The following is an 18,774-nucleotide window of genomic DNA, read 5'->3' as shown; positions in this document are numbered from 1 at the left end:
CCGTGTCTAACGAACCCCGAATCTTTATGTTCCCCAGGGCCACCCGCCGAACGTCCAGGGACGTCTCGCCCAGGAAACAGCGGAACATCGGCAACTGCAACTGCACCCAGGGACGCACGCCAGAGGTTGGCAGTCGGTCAGACCTCTGTCTGGGACGCAGGACCGGGATGCTCAGACCACCGAGACAGACAATAGTGAGGGGCACAGGGTGGACATTCATGTCGAAGCGCACATCACGGCCACACACCCGCTGGATTCACCTGGAGGTCAAGACGACATGGCCCGCATGGAGCTTGCGCCAGGCCATGAGGGGGACCAGTACACACCAGACTTCCTGGCGGACGATGACCTCGAGCTTGCGGCACTGCTGTCTCCCACACCATTCACCATCACAGAGACACTCACCTCGGTTGGGCATGTAAGTGATGAGGCTCCCGGGTCACTGTCTGGTGCGCACCCCACAGCCGAGCCGGTACAGCAGGTGGAGTTTGGAGCAGCCGAGGGGCTGGATGGTCGGAGGGCAGCCCAGGTCCAGCAACCAGCTGCCACCCAGACGGTTCCCGGGTTCCTGGCTGTAATTGACCCACACAGACAACCGATGCATGTGGACACCCAGGGACTGAATAACGGGATGAGGGCCATCTTCCAGGACCTGCACATGCAGTTGGATGAGTCTATCCGCGTCCAGGAGCAGGGAGTGGTGCCGCTCATCGCAGCCACCCAGGCCGACACCGCACGGGTGGCGTCCGTGGTGGAGGCAATGGGTGAAAGGGTGTCGGCCATGGGTCAGGTTCTGCAAGGCGTTGGGCTTAACGTGCACGCGTCATCCATGGCCCAGGAGAGGGCTGCCCTCTCACAGGCAGCCATCTCACAGAGCCAACAGGACATTGCCGCCGCTCTCGGGGCCATGGCTGAGTCTCACCATGCCATGGCCCGGTCCCAGCAAGTGATGGCACAGTCCCAGCAGACGGTCGCGGAGAGCATTGACCGCCTGGCGCACGTGATGGATGGCGTCGCGCACTCACAGGTCGAGATCGCACAGTCCTTGGCAGGAATGTGGCACTCCCTGTGCTCCGTCTCGGCGAACATTCGGACCGTGGTCGATACCGCTGCAGGCCTCCAGGACTGGCAGCGCCGAGTGTCGGTGGTGCGACGGGGCATGTCTCCGAGCGCATCACCGTCCCACAGTGAGGCCCGGGGGGCCACCGGGCTCCCCGAAGGAGGAGGAGGTTCTGGGGCCTGTCCCGGTAGCTCCATCAAGGGACGTCCCGGTACACTCGGCCTCCCCCCGTTCCGTCCCTGGCGCATCTGGTGGGGAGCGGGCAGGTCAGGGTGGCACCATGCCATCCAGCACGCCCGCCGAGCAGCCTGGCCCATCGAAGCCGGGCCGCCCCAGGAAACGTGTGCTGACGGGGAGCCATGGCGAAGGGCGTGATTCTCAGCAGTCCGCCTCCACTCCTGCTGTGCCATCTGGGAACACACCTAGACGTAGTGGTAGGGCTCGTAAGGCAAAGACGTGGGTGCTGTGTGGTGCCCGTGTACAGGAGTGACGGTGCAAGTGGCAGTGTTCAGCGAATCCCACCCCCACAGTGCGTGAACCGTGCGGTCACCAACGCGTCGCATGCCCGCTGTCCGCGGCGGTGCTGTCACGCAGCCTCCTGGGTGTAACGAACTGCCGGGCAGAGTCTGTGTCCTGCGCCCCTCCCCCACCCTGATGCGCGCCATCATCCTCATCCTCCGCATCCTCCTCTTCCCCATCCCCCTCGTTTGCGTTGGCTCCGGTGCCATCGGGTCCTCCCTCCGACTCCTCCACCAGGTCATCTCCCCTCTGCATGGCAATGTTGTGCAGCGCCTAGCAGACCACAACCATGCGACCGACCCTGTCGGGTTGGTACTGCAGGGCCCCTCCTGATCGGTCCAGGCATCTGAAGCGCATCTTCAGCAGGCCAAAGCAACGCTCCACCACACCCCTGGTTGCTGCATGTGCCTCGTTGTATAGGCTCTCCGCGTTGGTGTGATGCCTCCGTATTGGCGTAATCAGCCATGACCTCAACGGATAGCCCTTGTCGCCCAGCAACCAGCCCCTCAGCCGGGGGGTGGCATCCATCGAACATTGCGGAGATGAACGAATGTGCCAGAATGTAGGCGTCATGCATACTGCCGGGGTACTTTGCACACATGTGCATGATCTTCATGTGGGGGTCGCACACCACCTGAATGTTCATGGAGTATGCGCCCTTTCTGTTCACGAACACTTCCCTGTTGTCTGCAGGTGGGCGCATGGGGACGTGCACACCATCGATGACACCCTGGACCATCGGTATCCCGGCCACCTTGGCGAATCCACGTGCCCGTGCTTCCTGCTGTGCTCGGTCCTCGGGGAATTGAATGTACCTGTTCGCGATGGCGCACAGGGCGTCGGTGACGGCCCTGGTGCACCTGTGGACCGATGCCTGTGATATCCCGGATAGGTCCCCGCTCGGCGCCTGGAAGGAACCGGTCGCATAAAAGTTTAGGGCCACCGTCACCTTGACAGAGACTGGTATCGCGTGTCCTCCTCCCATTCCACGTGGTGCGAGGTGCGCCACGAGCTGGCATATATGTGCAACCGTCTCCCTGCTGAACCGTAGTCTCCTCCTGCACGTGGTGTCCGTTAAGGCCTCGAACGACATTCTGTCACGGTACACCCTCGGCCTTGCTGGACGCCTGTGGTGCCCTGGCACCACCATCAGTGGATCCTCCTGCTCCACCTCCTCCTCCTGCTCCACCCCCAAGCACTTCCTCTGCATTCCTCGCTGTCTGGCGGTCAATGTTCCCATGGCATCCCCCTGTACATTCGGGTCCTGAGCGCCTGCGGCCTGCGCGTCGACGACGGGCCACTCCGCGGGCATCCCCTCTGCTGCACCGGCAACCGCTGCATCTGCAGCCACTGTGGGCCGTCTGACTTTACGCTGCCGGATGGCAAACTCCAGAGCTGCGGCTCCAACCACGGCAGTGAACATCGCTGTCTGGTTGGCATACATGGTGACGTGCAGGAGGATGGTGGGGGGCAGAGAAACGACATGTTACACCAAGGTTCTTCCACACCTCGCCAGCCGGGTTGCATGGGATCCCTGTGTGTCCCGGTGGCCTTGTCGTGCTGCAGACACGCAGCCAGCCTAACACCTGGTCACTGTCTGCGTCCAACGGTCAGTTCACACCGTACTCCTCACCAGTGTGCCACTCGCCTGTGCCCATCAGCCACACGCAACCTGCGGCCGTGTCCTTGTCACCGTCCTGCCATATCTGGGCGGCTGACATGTGGCATCCGCGGATGGACGATACCATCCACACTCTCCCTCACCCCCCTCCCACCTGCACGCCACTCTTTCATTCCCCCCTCCCACCTGCACACTCTCCCTCATCCCCCCCTCCCACCTGCACACTCTCCCTCATCCCCCCTCCCACCTGCAGACTCTCCCTCACCCCCCCTCCCACCTGCACACTCTCCCTCATCCCCCCCTCCCACCTGCACACTCTCCCTCATCCCCCCCTCCCACCTGCACACTCTCCCTCATCAACCCCTCCCACCGGCACACTCTCCCTCACCCCCCTCCCACCTGCACACTCTCCCTCACCCCCCTCCCACCTGCACACTCTCCCTCACCCCCCTCCCACCTGCACGGCACTCCTTCATCCCCCCCTCCCACCTGCACACTCTCCCTCATCCCCCCTCCCACCTGCACACTCTCCCTCGTCCCCAGGAGCTGCGGAACAGTCCGCTCACCTCCTCCCTGCTCAGCGTCAACCAGCACGACTGGCTGACGACTTTAAATAGCAGGTGTGAACGGCGACGGCGTGAACTGGGGTCACGCCGTCGGGACTTTGGCCCATCCGGCCCTGAGAATAGCGGGGGTGGCGGAGAATCGCCATTTTGGGTGTCTCAGGCGATTCTCCGGCCTGCGCAGGGCGGAACTCAACGGGGCCGTTCTTGCCGCTTGGGAGAATCGTGGGAGGGTGTCGGACCGGCGTTGTGGGAAATTTTGGCGACCCAGGCGATTCTCCCAACCGGCGCGGGAGTGGAGAATCGCGCCCCCTATGTTCAACCCACCCCCTTCACTAACCCCCTCCATTTACCCAACTCCTCAGTGCAATGGTCAAGGGCTCTGTTGCCAATATAAACAAAAGGGGTGACATGGGAAACTCCTGCTTCATTCCCCTATGCAGCTGAAAATATCCCGAGTTCACCTCATTCGTATGAACACTCACCTTCGGTTCCTTATTCAACAAATGTAGGCCCAATCCCAAACCGTTCCATCACCACAAATAAATAACTCCACTCTACTTAATCAAATACCTTCTCCACATCTAGTGCCACCACCGCCTCCTGCTCCCCCCCCACCCCTTCTGATGAGGAGAGCACCATGTTTAACATGTACCGCACAATCGAGAACATCTGCCTACCCTTTACAAACCCGTCTGATCCTCCCCAACCACCTGCGGAAGGCACTCCTCCAACCTAAGCGCCAACACTTTGGCAAGAATCTTGACATCCATATTTAGCAGGGATATTGGCCAATACGACCCACACTCCACCGGGTCCTTATCCTTTTTTAACAACAGCAAAATAGATGCCTCTGCCATTGCCTCCGGAAGCACCCCCCTACCTACCGCGCCCTCAAACATCTCCCCCAATAGCAGCGCCAGCCTATTAAAAAACTTCTTCTTATAAATTCCACCAGGAATCCATCTGGTCTTGGTGCTTTATCTGTTTGCATTTTCCCTACCGCTGTCCGAATCTCCTCAATCCCCACTGGCTCCTCCAATCCTACCCTATCCTTCTCTTCTGCTGTGGGACATACCAGCCTCTCCAAAAATTACCTCATATCTGACTCATCCTCTGGGTGCTCCGATCTATACAACCTCTTCTAAAACCTCAAATGCCCTATTCACGTGCTCCGCGCAACCACCAGCCCCCTCACCCCATCCCGAACCTGAATCATCTCCCGGGAGGCCGCCTGCCGGCGGAGCTGACCCGCCAGCAAGCGACTGGCCTTCTTCCCATACTCTTACACCACACCCTTCGCCCGCCTCACCGCTTTCCCTGTAGACAAAAGGTCAAACTGCGTCTGTAGTTCCTTTCTACTGGCCAATAGGTCCGGAGTGGAATCCTCCACATACATCCCATCCACTTCCAAAATGTTGTCTACCAACCGCTGCTTCAGATCACGCTCTGCTCTTGCCTTACTATCTGCCTGCATCTTAAACTAAATGATCTCGCCCCTTACCACCGCCTCCCATACCACCGATGGCAGAACCTCCCCATTTTTATTGAACCCCATATAATCATCAATCACCTTTGCCACCCTCACACAAAAACTTGATCTGCATGCAGCCCCACATCTAACCTCCACGCTGGCCTCTGCGTAGGCCACTTCTCCAAGACCACATCTATCAGATGCAGAGCGTGATCTGAAGTAATTATCGCCGGGTATTACACTTTTCTCACCCCCGACAACAACCTCCCCATAATACAGAAACCAATCCTCGAATACACATTATACAATGGTGAGAAAAGGGAATGCAATCTACCCCCTGGATGCAAGAGCCATCGCGGATCTGCTCCCCCCACCTCCTTCATAAATGCTGCCAACTACCCCCCCTCTCCTCTGATGCAACACTGTGTTTAAATCACCTCCTAAAATTAACTGATGCGGGGCCAACACCACCAACCTCCCCCACCCCATAGCGCCCGTTATTATAATATATCTGCCCCCTATCTGCCAACTCCTGCTCCATCTGAAACCTAACTCTCTTGCCCACCAGCACCGCTACCACCCCTGAGCCCTGCTATTGAAGCCCGAGTGAAACATCTGACTCACCCAACCCTTCCGAAACTTAACCAAGTCATTCACCTTCAAATGGGTCTCCTGAAAAGCACCACATCAGCTCTCTCGCTCTTTAAATGCGAAAAGACTCTCTCCCACTTCACCGGTCCACCCAACCCTTGCACGTTTCACGTTACCATTTGGACTGGGGGTCTCTCACCCCCCCCTCTATCAGCCATAACCTCCCCATGGGGCATACCTGCCCCCCCGCCAACGTCTTAGGCCCATTGTCTACCTAAAGTAGCCCCTAGCCCCGCCCCAGGCTTGGGACCAAGCCCTGCCCCTAGTCACTGTCAACCAGTTACCCCCCCATCCCAGAACTCCCCAACTATTTCCTGTCGAAACTGCTCTCAACCACCACCATTCACATCTCCTAGGCCAGCCAAAACTTGTCCACCCAAGCTTGGCCAACCGCGGCATTTCCTCCTACCTTGCTCCCGCTCACTAGCCAACTTAGGTTTACTAGTGAGGTAGCCCCCACCAGAGCCCCCTCCCCCTACATACCTAACACAACAACCAACAAAAAACCCTTTCGCACCCAGCCCTTCTAAACAACCAACAATGTTAAACACCAAACAAAGGAGAAAAACCCCGATACATTATCTCACCGCCCCAAAACCATCCCCTCCCAACCACAACATAATAAATCAAAGTTCAAACTCAGTTCAGTCCCAGTACTTCAGCCCTCACGAGTGCCTCCATCTTCCCTGCCATCTCAAAGAAATGGTCCTTGAAAGTTATATGTAACTCTCAGCTTCGCCGGGTAGACTACCCCGAACCTCACATCACTCTTGTAAAGCGTAGCCTTCGGCCTATTAAATGTCGCCCACCTCCTTGCCAGTTCCACCGTGACGTCCTGGTATAAATAAATACCACTGCCTTCCCAACTCACCTCCCGATTCTGCTTGGCCCATCTCAAGACCTTCTCCTTCATTACCCCATTGCACAGGAGAGTCGCAACTGGCGAGCACCCAGCCGCTACCCCCCACCTTCCCCCCAAACACAATACGAACCATACAATGCCCCAATAATAAAACAAAACCAGCATCAGTACAAACAGTACACATAGTCAATTGGGATACTGCCTTGCTGCTCTCAAGAGTTCCCAGTGGCATCCAGACACCATCCAGTCCAAAACTACAAAAGTGAGTCTGTTCTAATCCACTTTCAGCCCAGCAACAGACCAACCAAAATCCACCCTGTACCCTACTCACAGCTGGTAAGCAGAAAGGCAGCCAGTAACAAGTATGAGTCCCAGTCATGGCAACTACAAGCAAGCACTCCCCCCTCTCTCCCTGCAAGCAACTGGCAGAAGCAACAGGTTCCCCTTTCCCTCCGTTCAATCAATCATAGCACGTTCTCCCTTGCCGTAGTCCAGGCTTCAAAGTCCAGAAAAGGTAGCCAACATAGAGTAACACACCAGTCCGGAAGTAGGATTACAGCCAGAAGCAGCGGGAGCTCAAAAGAATATACAGCCTACACGTGACAAGCCTAAGGTTCACCAGCGTGAGCTACTCAGGTGACTAGGGGGCAGAGCTTCCTCCCCAATTGGAGGATCTCCCCACAGGACATAAACCCCAAACTGGAAGCAGTTCAGGGAAGGAGACTCTGCGGAGAGTGGAGAGGAGTGATTATTGTGTGGAATAAAATCAGTTGCACACTGTCAGCCTGGCCTCTCGTGGAGTCTTTGCCTCCATCTACAACAGTTAACAGCAAAAATAACAATTAAAGAACTGTTTCAGTCTCTGTAGTTTACTAATTTAAGCAGTCTTTGTGGAACTATAAAATATATGCAGGTAAAGTTAAAGTCATCCCAGATGACCATAGGCTGTAGGACCTGCGCCCAAGTGCACAGGAGGTAGGACCCTGGGGGTAATTTCCCTGAAGCAGCCAATTAGGAGGCCTCTGCTGGGACTATCATACAATTAAGAATTGTGGCCTGCCTCTCAGAGCTCCCCGCCCAATCAGACGACAGACAGCACTGCAGCCTCGGCAGTGCCACCATTAGAATGAGCCGCTGCTGAAGCTGCAGGATGGAGAGGCTACCTCCATGTCAAAGTTGCCCTTAAACACAAGCTAAATTTATTTCCTTACATAGGACAAAGAAATGGGTGAAATGGGTGGTCATGTGGCAGATGAAATTTAATGCAGAGAAGTGTTTAGTGATAGATTTTAATCGGAAGAAGGGAAGAAAATGAAATGAAAATCGCTTATTGTCACAAGTAGGCTTCAATGAAGTTACTGTGAAAAGCCCCTAGTCGCCACATTCCGGCGCCTGTTCGGAGAGGCTGGTATGGGAATTGAACCGTGCTGCTGCCACACAACATGCTCAGTGTTATGACAGGACCTCATCGTCACAAGGACTTATGCATCTAAAAATATAATTCCCAGCATTGTGATGGTTCAGGAAGATATTCCATTAATTTTGTTCACCTAATATGAAGAATTTTAATTGTTATCTTTATTTATGGGCAACACCTCAAGGTTGCCATCTCCCCTGACCTCTATCACCACCAACATCCCTAAATTCACTTCCAAGCTCAATTTATTTTTTCTCCACTTCCCAATTCACTTATGACTTCATGTTTAAACTCCCAATTGCCTAATATTTAGACTTCTGCTTACCATAATATTTGCATAGAAGTTAAGGACAAGGGGTCACACGTACAAATTTAGGGTAACTAAAGAAAATAGAAAATGTGGAAGGATCTTTTACGAAACAGGTGATGTGTATGTGGAGAATACATGGCTGTTTGAACAAAACATCTTAATGTGTATCAAGGAGCAATTAGGTAGGTTGTTGAGATTTAGGATTATTGAAATGCAATTACAAAAACAACTTGTATGTGACCGAAAGAAATTTGACACAAATCACAAAGAGATATTTGGGAAGATGCCATATGCTTGGTCATAGCGGTAGGTTTTAAGAAGTATTTTAAAAGAGGAAAGAGAGATAGATAAGTAACAAGGTGCAGGCGTTTAGGGAGGGAATTTCAAAGTTTGGAGTCTTGGCAGCTGACAGCCTGGCCGGCAACAGTGGTGTGATCAAGGGGAGGCGGTAGCATAATGGTATTGTTTCTCATTCTAACTAATCATCCAGGCACCCAGGATAATGCTCTGGGGCCTGGGTTTGAATCCCGCCATAGTAGATGGTGAAATCTGAATTCAAGAAGAATCTGGAAAGAGTCTAATAATGGCAATAAAACCATTGTCAATTGTTGTAAAAATTCACCTGGTTCACTAATGTCCTTTAGAGAAGGAAATTTGCTGTCCTTGCCTGGTCTGGCCTACATGTGACTTCAGACCCACAGCAATGTGGTTGACTCTTAAATGCCCCCTGAAATGGCCGAGCAAACCACTCAGTTCAAGAACAATTAGGGATGGGCAATAAATGCTGGCCCTGCCGGCAATGCCCACGTCTCCTGAATGGAAAAATAATTGGCGCTGCTCAGGAGGCCAGAATTGGAAGTGCACAAATATCTTCTAGGACGTTGTAGGACTGGAGGGCATCAAATAGCTAGGGAGGGGCGAGGTCATGAAAAATTTGGGAACAAGGATGGAAACTTAAAAATTGGATGAAAGCTAATCACTGCAGATGCTGGAATCTGAAACCATAAAGAAAATGCTGGAAAATAACAGCAGGTGTGGCAGCATCTGTAGGGAGAGAACAGAGCTAACGTTTCGAGTCCAGATGATCTTTTGTCAAAGCTTGACAAAGGGTCATCTGGACTCAAAACATTGGCTTCTTTCTCTCCCTACAGATGCTGCCTGACCTGCTGAGATTTTCCAGCATTTTCTTTTTGGAAACTTTAAAATTGAGCCTTTGCGAAGTCATGGAAAAATTTGGGAACAAGGACGAAAACTTTAAAATTGAGCCTTTGCTTAACTGACACCCAATGTATGTTTGACATTCAGTACTAGTGGTGATGGGTAAAAGGTACTTGATGCAAGATGTAAAGGGCTTTGGCGAAGCACACGTGGAGTATTGTGTGCAGTTTTGGTGTCCTTATCTGAGGAAGGATGTTCTTGCTACGAGGGAATGCAATCAAGGTTTACCAGGCTGATTCCTGGGATGGCGGGACTGCCTTATGAGGAGAGAATAAATCGGTTAGGATTATATTCATTGGAGTTTAGAAGTGTGACAGGGGATCTCATAGAAACTTTCAAAATTCGAACAGGATTAGGCAGGGTAGATTCAGAAAGAATGTTCCCAATGGCGGGAGAGTCCAGAACTAGTTGTCATAGTTTGGGGATAAATGGTACACCTTTTAGGACTGAGGTGAGGATACATTTCTTCACTCAGAGAGTGGTGAATCTGTGGAATTCGCTACCACGGAAAGTAATTGAGGTCAAAACGTTGTGTAATTTCAAGAAGGAATTAGACATAGCTCTTGAGGCTAAAGGGATCAAGGAATCTGGGGGGGGAAGGAGGGGTAAGGGTATTGAACTTCATGATCAGTCATGAACATAATGAATGGCGGATCAGACTCAATAAAGTTATAATTATTATTCTGATCGACCTATAACATTAACTCTATTTCTCTTTCCACAGATGCTGCTTGACCTGAGTATTTCCAGCACTTAGCGTTCACAAAAAATTATAGTATAACTTTAGACTAAAAAGGAAATACTATAAACAAGCATTTGAGTGAAAATACAACTATAGGTATGAAATAGTTTTGTTGTTTGTGATGCTTTTACAGGGGAAAGTGTGATGTACTGCGGTATGCACTTTTACTTCAAAATGTACTTCTCAGGTCCATTGCACATTCTGTTTCAAGTATGTGCAATAAACTAGCAAATAACAACTTTAAAATATGCTACTACTGATCAAACAATTTTTATGGCTACGCTAGCACTCTCAGCATCCAGAGAGCTCCAATTATTCTGAAATAGAGTTTCGTACCTAGTCAACAATTGGATCCATGCAGCAAATCCAAATGATTAATTGTTTCATTTAATTTCCACAACTTGTTTACAGCAAAAATGAGATCATAGTAAAAAAGGCATGCAAAAATATTTGACTCGTAACAGAGAAAATAGAATGTATTATGCAAACACGGTTTGTTAATGAGTTACGGCAGGCATCTCAAATGACATCTTTTACATTAGTGTAATTCAGCAGAAATATACAGTTGTGGGATCTATCAGGTTAGCCTATTCGGTTTCAATCCCTTAATTCTTCATTATGCATTTGTTATATTCAAAGATCTAGAGCGTTGGTTTGCTCAGTTGGCTGGATGGCTAGTTTGTGATGTGGAGTGACAACAGCAGGTTCCTGTACCGGCTGAGGATATTCATGAAAGCCCCGCTTACTGAACCTTGCCCTCCACCTGAGTGGTGACCCTTAGGTTAAATTACCGCCAGTCAGCTTTCTCTCTCAAAAAGAGGAAGAGCCACCGATCATCCTCTGGGACTTTGATGACTTTCATTTTCATTCAAAGATATTCATTGCAGAAGCCAACTTTGTTCAGTGGCAGGAAAATATATTTTTTTCCTTGGAATAATAGTCTCTTCCATTTTGAATTTAGTAAAATGACAATTGATTAATGTTGTAGAAAAGTTAGAAAAGACAGCAACCTTTTCACTTCTGAGCTTTATTCATGACCAACTTTAAATATAGAACATTACAGCGCAGTACAGGCCCTTCGGCCCTCGATGTTGCGCCGACCTGTGAAACCACTCTAAAGCCCATCTACACTATTCCTTTATCGTCCATATGTCTATCCAATGACCATTTGAATGCCCTTAGTGTTGGCGAGTCCACTACTGTTGCAGGCAGGGCATCCACGCCCTTACTACTCTCTGAGTAAAGAACCTACCTCTGACATCTGTCCTATATCTATCTCCCCTCAATTTAAAGCTATGTCCCCTCGTGCTAGACATCACCATCCGAGGAAAAAGGCTCTCACTGTCCACCCTATCCAATCCTCTGATCATCTTGTATGCCTCAATTAAGTCACCTCTTAACCTTCTTCTCTCTAACGAAAACAGCCTCAAGGCCCTCAGCCTTTCCTCATAAGATCTTCCCTCCATACCAGGCAACATTCTGGTAAATCTCCTCTGCACCCTTTCCAATGCTTCCACATCTTTCCTATAATGCGCCGACCAGAATTGCACGCAATACTCCAAAAGAGTTTTGTACAGCTGCAACATGACCTCATGTCTCCGAAACTCAATCCCTCTACCAATAAAAGCTAACACATCATATACCTTCTTAACAACCCTCTCAACCTGGGTGGCAACCTTCAGGGATCTATGTACATGGACACCGAGATCTCTCTGCTCATCCACACTGCCAAGAATCTTACCATTAGCCCAGTACTCTGTCTTCCTGTTATTCCTTCCAAAATGAATCACCTCACACATTTCTGCATTAAACTCCATTTGCCACCTCTCAGCCCATATTACTGTAAACAAGTTTATAAGATCTGTATATGTCAATGAAAGTACAAATAAATGCCATGATCCAACTTTCAAAATACAAATCCTTATGCACCTAAATGGAAAACGGTGTGCATAGATTCCAAAAGCCATGGGCGGAATTCTCCGTCCCACCAGGCTCGTTTTCTGGCGCAGTGCGCCCCTGCTAGCAGCGGGATTCTCCATTCCCACAGCCGGCCAATGGGGTTTCCCATTGTGGCCATCCCACTCCATTGGGAAACTCGCAGGCGTGGATATGCTGCCGAAGAAACAGAGGATCCCACCGACAGAGAATCCTGCAGCATATATTTGGATTTATGTTGATTTAAACACAGTATTACCATAAGACCATAAGACATAGGAGCGGAAGTAAGGCCATTCGGCATTTCGAGTCCACTCCACCATTCAATCATGGCTGATTTCAACTCCATTTACCCGCTCTCTCTCCATAGCCCTTAATTCCTCGAGAAATCAAGAATTTATCAACTTCTGTCTTAAAGACACTCAACGTCCCGGCCTCCACCGCCCTCTGTGGCAATGAATTCCACAGACCCACCACTCTCTGGCTGAAGAAATTTCTCCTCATCTCTGTTCTAAAGTGACTCCCTTTTATTCTAAGGCTGTGCCCCCGGGTCCTAGTCTCCCCTGCTAATGGAAACAACTTCCCTACATCCACCCTATCTAAGCCATTCATTATCTTGTAAGTTTCTATTAGATCTCCCCTCAACCTCCTAAACTCCAATGAATATAATCCCAGGATCCTCAGACGTTCATCGTATGTTAGGCCTACCATTCCTGGGATCATCCGTGTGAATCTCCGCTGGACCCGCTCCAGTGCCAGTATGTCCTTCCTGAGGTGTGGGGCCCAAAATTGCTCACAGTATTCTAAATGGGGCCTAACTAATGCTTTACAAAGCTTCAGAAGTACATCCCTGCTTTTATATTCCAAGCCTCTTGAGATGAATGACAACATTGCATTTGCTTTCTTAATTACGGACTCAACCTGCAAGTTTACCTTGAGAGAATCCTGGACTAGGACTCCCAAGTCCCTTTGCACTTCAGCATTATGAATTTTGTCACCGTTTAGAAAATAGTCCATGCCTCTATTCTTTTTTCCAAAGTGCAAGACCTCGCACTTGCCCACGTTGCCATTTCTTGGACCACTCTCCTAAACTGTCTAAATCTTTCTGCAGCCTCCCCACCTCCTCCATACTACCTGCCCCTCCACCTATCTTTGTATCATCGGCAAACTTAGCCAGAATGCCCCCAGTCCCGTCATCTAGATCATTAATATATAAAGAGAACAGCTGTGGCCCCAACACTGAACCCTGCGGGACACCACTCGTCACCGGTTGCCATTCCGAAAAAGAACCTTTTATTGTTAGCAGGTATAAATATTTAGCCATATTGCCTCGCAATAATAATGCACAGCAGATAACATAGACTTTCAGAGTGTTCATACTTTTAGAAGTTTAAAAATGCTGTATGCGATGGTTACCTTGAAAATGTATGTGGTCCATTCAATAAAATATCAGTCACATTGTAAAAAAAGGTTCATTACAATATTGCAGACAAACTGCCTCTCTTGTTGCAGCATAGCAAATAGTCTCATGGTCTAGAACAAAGACTGGACAAAATGGCTTCAACAGGACTTACTGTAACATCAGAAAAAGTGAATTAACTGGTTATAATTAGAATCAAAACAGCACTCACTTTTAGATCCGCTTGAATTACTAGCAGAAACTGATTCATGGACCAAGAAGAAAGAAATTGGAAACCTTTTGTCATTAGCCAATGGGATGATGTTTGCACTGTTGTGATGCAATGACTCATTGTCCGAACCCAGACTGATGGCACTACCAGCTTTTGAACTACTCCAGCCTTGGCACCTGCAACAAGGAACACATAAAGACCATGTTTAACATAAGCATTTAATGAGAAAAAGCCAATTAAGTCTTTCAAGCCTCTGTCTTCCACAGCCAATGTACAATCGACATTTTTATGGATTATATCACAACAATTTAATCTCTGCATATTAGTATATAGTAATCATATTGTAGCATGTAGTATAACGAGTTAAGATTTGTAGAAAGTATCGTTTGTTCAGGAAATAATCTACATTATAAATAATCTCTGTTAATAAGAAAGTCTCATGAGATGTAATTTATTTCATGTGATCTTGGAAATTTTGTATTATTAAAAAAATAAAGGTTTTAATGTAAATTTTATTCAAAAGTTGGAGTTTATAAGAGATCTGGAAGTCTATAAAAATTCTGTTGTGTGAACAGACAGGAGGCTCATTTTTCTACCAGCGGTAACTGTGGTTGTCTTTCATTGTTGGATGCACGTTTCTTCCTTGAAAAATGGGTAAGCAGCCATTAAAAGTTTGGTAAGGCTCTTGTGAACCCATCAATGATTAGACAAGCCTTTAGATGTGTGCACACCATTCCTGCACAAAAGAGGCAGAAACCGTTTAGATGTACCATAGTCCCAAATCTACTAATAGGTCCTGCTTACAGCATTCAAGAAGAAATGGATGATGAGTACACATGGTACTTGCGAGTCCCATTTCTCAAGACTTTGAGGTGCCAATTGTTGATCTTAAAAAGCCACTAGAATTTTTCCCGAACATTGAGATTTTAGGATATTTTTGGAGGAGGAATATTCTTTCAGATTTTACAAAATATTTTGGCCTGATACCAATCTGTTTCTCCTATAACAGGCCTTACCTGATGGCCAGCCGAGTCCAGTATTCAATCCTTATCAGAGCATAAGACATAGGAGCAGAATTAGGCCATTCAGCCCATCGAGCCTGCTTCGCCATTCAATAATGGCTGAAATGTTTCACATCCCCATTCTCCTGCCTTCTCCGATAACCCCTGATCCCCCTATTAATCAAGAATCTATCTATCTGTCTTAAAGACACTCAGTGATTTGGCCTCCACAGCCTTCTGCGGCAATGAATTCCACAGATTCACCACCCTCTGGCTAAATAAATTCCTCCTCATCTCAGTTTTAAAGGATCGTCCCTTCAGTCTGAGGCTGTGGCCTCGGGTTCCAGTTTTTCCTACAAGTGGAAACATCTTCTCCACGTCCACTCTATCTAGGCCTCTCAGTATCCTGTAAGTTTCAATAAAATCCCCCCTCCTAAAAGCTGCAATTCTCGTAGCCACCACATCGAGCAGGTCCATCAGGCTGGCATGCCTGACCCAAAGGTGTTATCATTATGTTAACAGCATATTGATGAAAATATGAAAAAAAAAAAGTCATATCAGAAAATAGGCCTTTTGAAACTTGGAAATATATTGCCGTTCGGTCATGTCGCTGGGGCAAAATCCTGGAACACCCTCTCTAACAGCACTGGGGTGTACCACACCTCGGGGACTGTAGCGGTTCAAGAAGGTAGTTCACCTCTACCTTCTGATGGAAACTAGGGATGGGCAATAAATGCTGGCCTAAGCAGAGACGTCTACATCTGTAAATTAATTTAAGAAAAACTAAGACCTGGGGCGAGATTCTCCGACCCCCCGCCGGGTCGGAGAATCGCCGGGGGCTGGCGTGAATCCCGCCCCCACCGGTTGCCGAAGTCTCCGGCACTGGAGATTCGGCGGCGGCGGGAATCGCGCCTCGCCGGTTGGCGGGCCCCCCCCCCCAGCGCGATTCTCCGGCCCAGATGGGCCAAAGTCCCGCCGCTAAAATGCCTGTCCCGCCGGCGTAAATTAAACCACCTACCTTACCGGCGGGACAAGGCAGCGCGGGCGGTCTCCGGGGTCCTGGGGGGCGGTGCGGGGCGATCTGGCCCCGGGGGGTGCCCCTATGGTGGCCTGGCCCGCGATCGAGGCCCACCGATCCGCGGGCGGGCCTGTGCCGTGGGGGCACTCTTTTCCTTCTGTCTTTGCCACGGTCTCCGCCATGGAGTGCATCATTATCTGAAGAGTTATGGATGAAGTGAGCCCTGTGCAATCTTCAGTGACCATTTCCACATCTGTTCTTATAATGAACAGACGGTCAGTGATGAAACAGATAAAGATAGTTGGACCTCAGACACCATCCTGAGGAACTCCTACAGCAATGTCCTAGGTTGAGATGATTGGCCTCCAACAATGACACCTATCTTCCTGTGTGCTAGCTTTGACTCCAGGATTTTCTCCCTGATTCCCATTGACTTCAATTTTGCTAGGGACTCCTGGATGCAACACTGATCAAAAACCCGATGTCAAGGGCAGCCACGGTCACGTCACCTCTGGGATTCAGCTCTTTTTTCTGTGTTTGGACCAAGGCTGTAAGGAGGTTTGGAGTCAAGTGGTCCTGGCAGAACCCAAATTGACCAGGGGTAAGCAGTTTATTACCGAGTGCTATTTGACAGTACCAGCAATAACACTTTCCATTACTTTACTGGTGATTGAGAGTATACTTTTTTTTTAACCATTCAAGGGATGTGGGCTTCGCTGGAGTTCCAGAAATTTGACCCAGCCAGTGAAGAAACGGCAAATATTTTCCAAATCAGGATGGTGAGTGGCTTGGAGGTGAACTTCCAGGTGGTGGTGTTCCCATGTATCTGCTGTCCTTGTTCTCCTAGATCAGGGATTTTCAAACTCCGGGTTGGGACCTGCGGGTGGATCGCGGTGCGTTTAGTTGCGGCATTCCTGATGTGGGAAAAGCGCCCCACGGCCGCAATCAGCTTTTAAGAATGCTGACCGCGACTGGCCTTTAAATACAAACGATGGAATCTTCCCACCAGAAGCAGTGTCAGAGAGCAAGGCACGAGCGCGGCACCTACACTGACGCCACACGCCCTGTACAGCCGTGATTTGGGCACAAAATCATGAAGGAGCTATTCCTCCATTTGTAGCTACAGCAAGCAAGCAAAGGACTGTGTGAAAAACTGAAGGTGGGTCATTTTGTAATAAGGAAGAGAGGGCCAGAGTCACAAACAGGCCAGGATCTCACAACTGAATCTGCTGGAGAGAGCTACTCAGGAGATTCCAGGGAAGGAAAAAGCAGCGCTGGTGTGAGCTGTCTGCAGAGCTCGTAGGCTTCTGGTGAACACCGAACAAAGAAAAAACTGAAGTCGTGTTCAAAGCAGTCTGAAAATAATTTATTGAGGTGTGGCTTTCTTAATTGTGCCAATGAAAATCTGGATGCAAAGCCCATGTGTGTTATATGCAGGGAGGTACTGGTAAATGAAAGTTTGAACCCTCAAAACATCAAAGGCATGACGAGTTCGAGGACAAATCTCTTAATTTTTTTCAAAGGATGCAGCAAGAACTTAAATTGTCAGCCGAAGTCCTCAGCAGAAATGTAACATTGAATGACAAAGCAAATGAGATCGTGAGGTTCAAGCAGGTCCATAACATTATATATATCGTTCTTTCAGTCTCTTTTTTTATACAACATTTCCTCCAAGATCTTTGAAAAATAAAATGGCATATCAACAGCTTCAACCAGAGAGAGAGTTTGAGCGGCTAGTGTGCGCTTCATCACTCTCCTTATTTTCTTTGCCTCCCATGCTAGGAGGCAACTTTTCCCATTCTCTCCCACAAAAAATATCACAAATTCTCAACACTGGAACATCCATTGCCAAGGTTTGCATGAGAGGCAACACTAAAACTAAGTAACTTCATGATATTGGGAACACCTAAAGTGGGAACTTCACCATACACTTTTTATTTTTTATTTTTAAAAAGATTTTAATTGCTCTCAAGTGTGTCCTCCACCGTTGGATTTTTCATGACAAAACTAGGTTCTAGGGCATCAAAACTTTTGCCTGGTCTTGTTTGTGTGCCTAATCAATTGAACTGTCCAATGAGCCTCCTCAGCTGTTCCATTTCATCCTGGTCGCAGTTGCATCTTTCAGTCTGGACCTGGCATGACTTAATGGTGATGGGACTGCCAATGTCTAAATAATACTGTTGATGTAAAATTACATTTGACTCAAACCCAATGTCCAAACCCACATATTTGAAGTTCCTAGAAGCTTGACTGTCAATTTTTAATTCCTACCCAATTTGATTTTAACATTTTCTTCAAAACATCATCCACATGCATCATAAAGGTGCACATAAGTTTTCCCTTGTGTTTTATTGCAATACTAGAGTTCAGTACAAACACTGGTTCCCACGCATCGCTTCGGGATCCTCTCCAAGTCCAAAAACACCTCCCAACTGGGTAAAAACGCAGCTCTTAAGTACAAGCTTCAATGAGCTCAATTCTCAATTCACTCAAAAGCTGGTTCACTCTTAAAGGGATCTACATTGCTAACATTGTCAGTTGGTCTATTAACTTGAAGGCAATGGTAGGTGAATGACATGCCAGATTATGGTTGAAGACAATTTTGCTGCTGTTGATGGAAGACAACACCTCATGGATACACAATTTTGAGCCGTTGGACTGTTTCATTATTCTTTCATGGGATGTGGGTGTCACTGGCAAGACCAGCATGTGTTGCTCAACCCTAATTGCCCTTGAACTGAGTGTCTTGTGA

The 18,774-nt window shown here is 48.9% G+C and overlaps 1 protein-coding gene across 4 annotated transcripts in view; it reads right to left on the bottom strand.

Annotated features, from left to right (window-relative positions):
- The window catches only part of ccdc142 (coiled-coil domain containing 142), a 302,979-nt gene that overhangs the window by 95,631 nt on the left and 188,574 nt on the right, over positions 1–18,774 (bottom strand). For all 4 annotated transcript variants that reach the window (XM_072497531.1, XM_072497533.1, XM_072497532.1 and 1 more), the window contains one exon: positions 14,004–14,179. In XM_072497531.1, the coding sequence (XP_072353632.1) occupies positions 14,004–14,179 (176 nt within the window). The remainder of the gene's footprint in view (positions 1–14,003; positions 14,180–18,774) is intronic.

Source organism: Scyliorhinus torazame, chromosome 3, assembly GCF_047496885.1.
Source record: "Scyliorhinus torazame isolate Kashiwa2021f chromosome 3, sScyTor2.1, whole genome shotgun sequence".
Classification (NCBI taxonomy): domain Eukaryota; kingdom Metazoa; phylum Chordata; class Chondrichthyes; order Carcharhiniformes; family Scyliorhinidae; genus Scyliorhinus; species Scyliorhinus torazame.
Note: the sequence above shows the minus strand (reverse complement) of the source record. Positions and strands in the feature narration are given on the sequence as shown.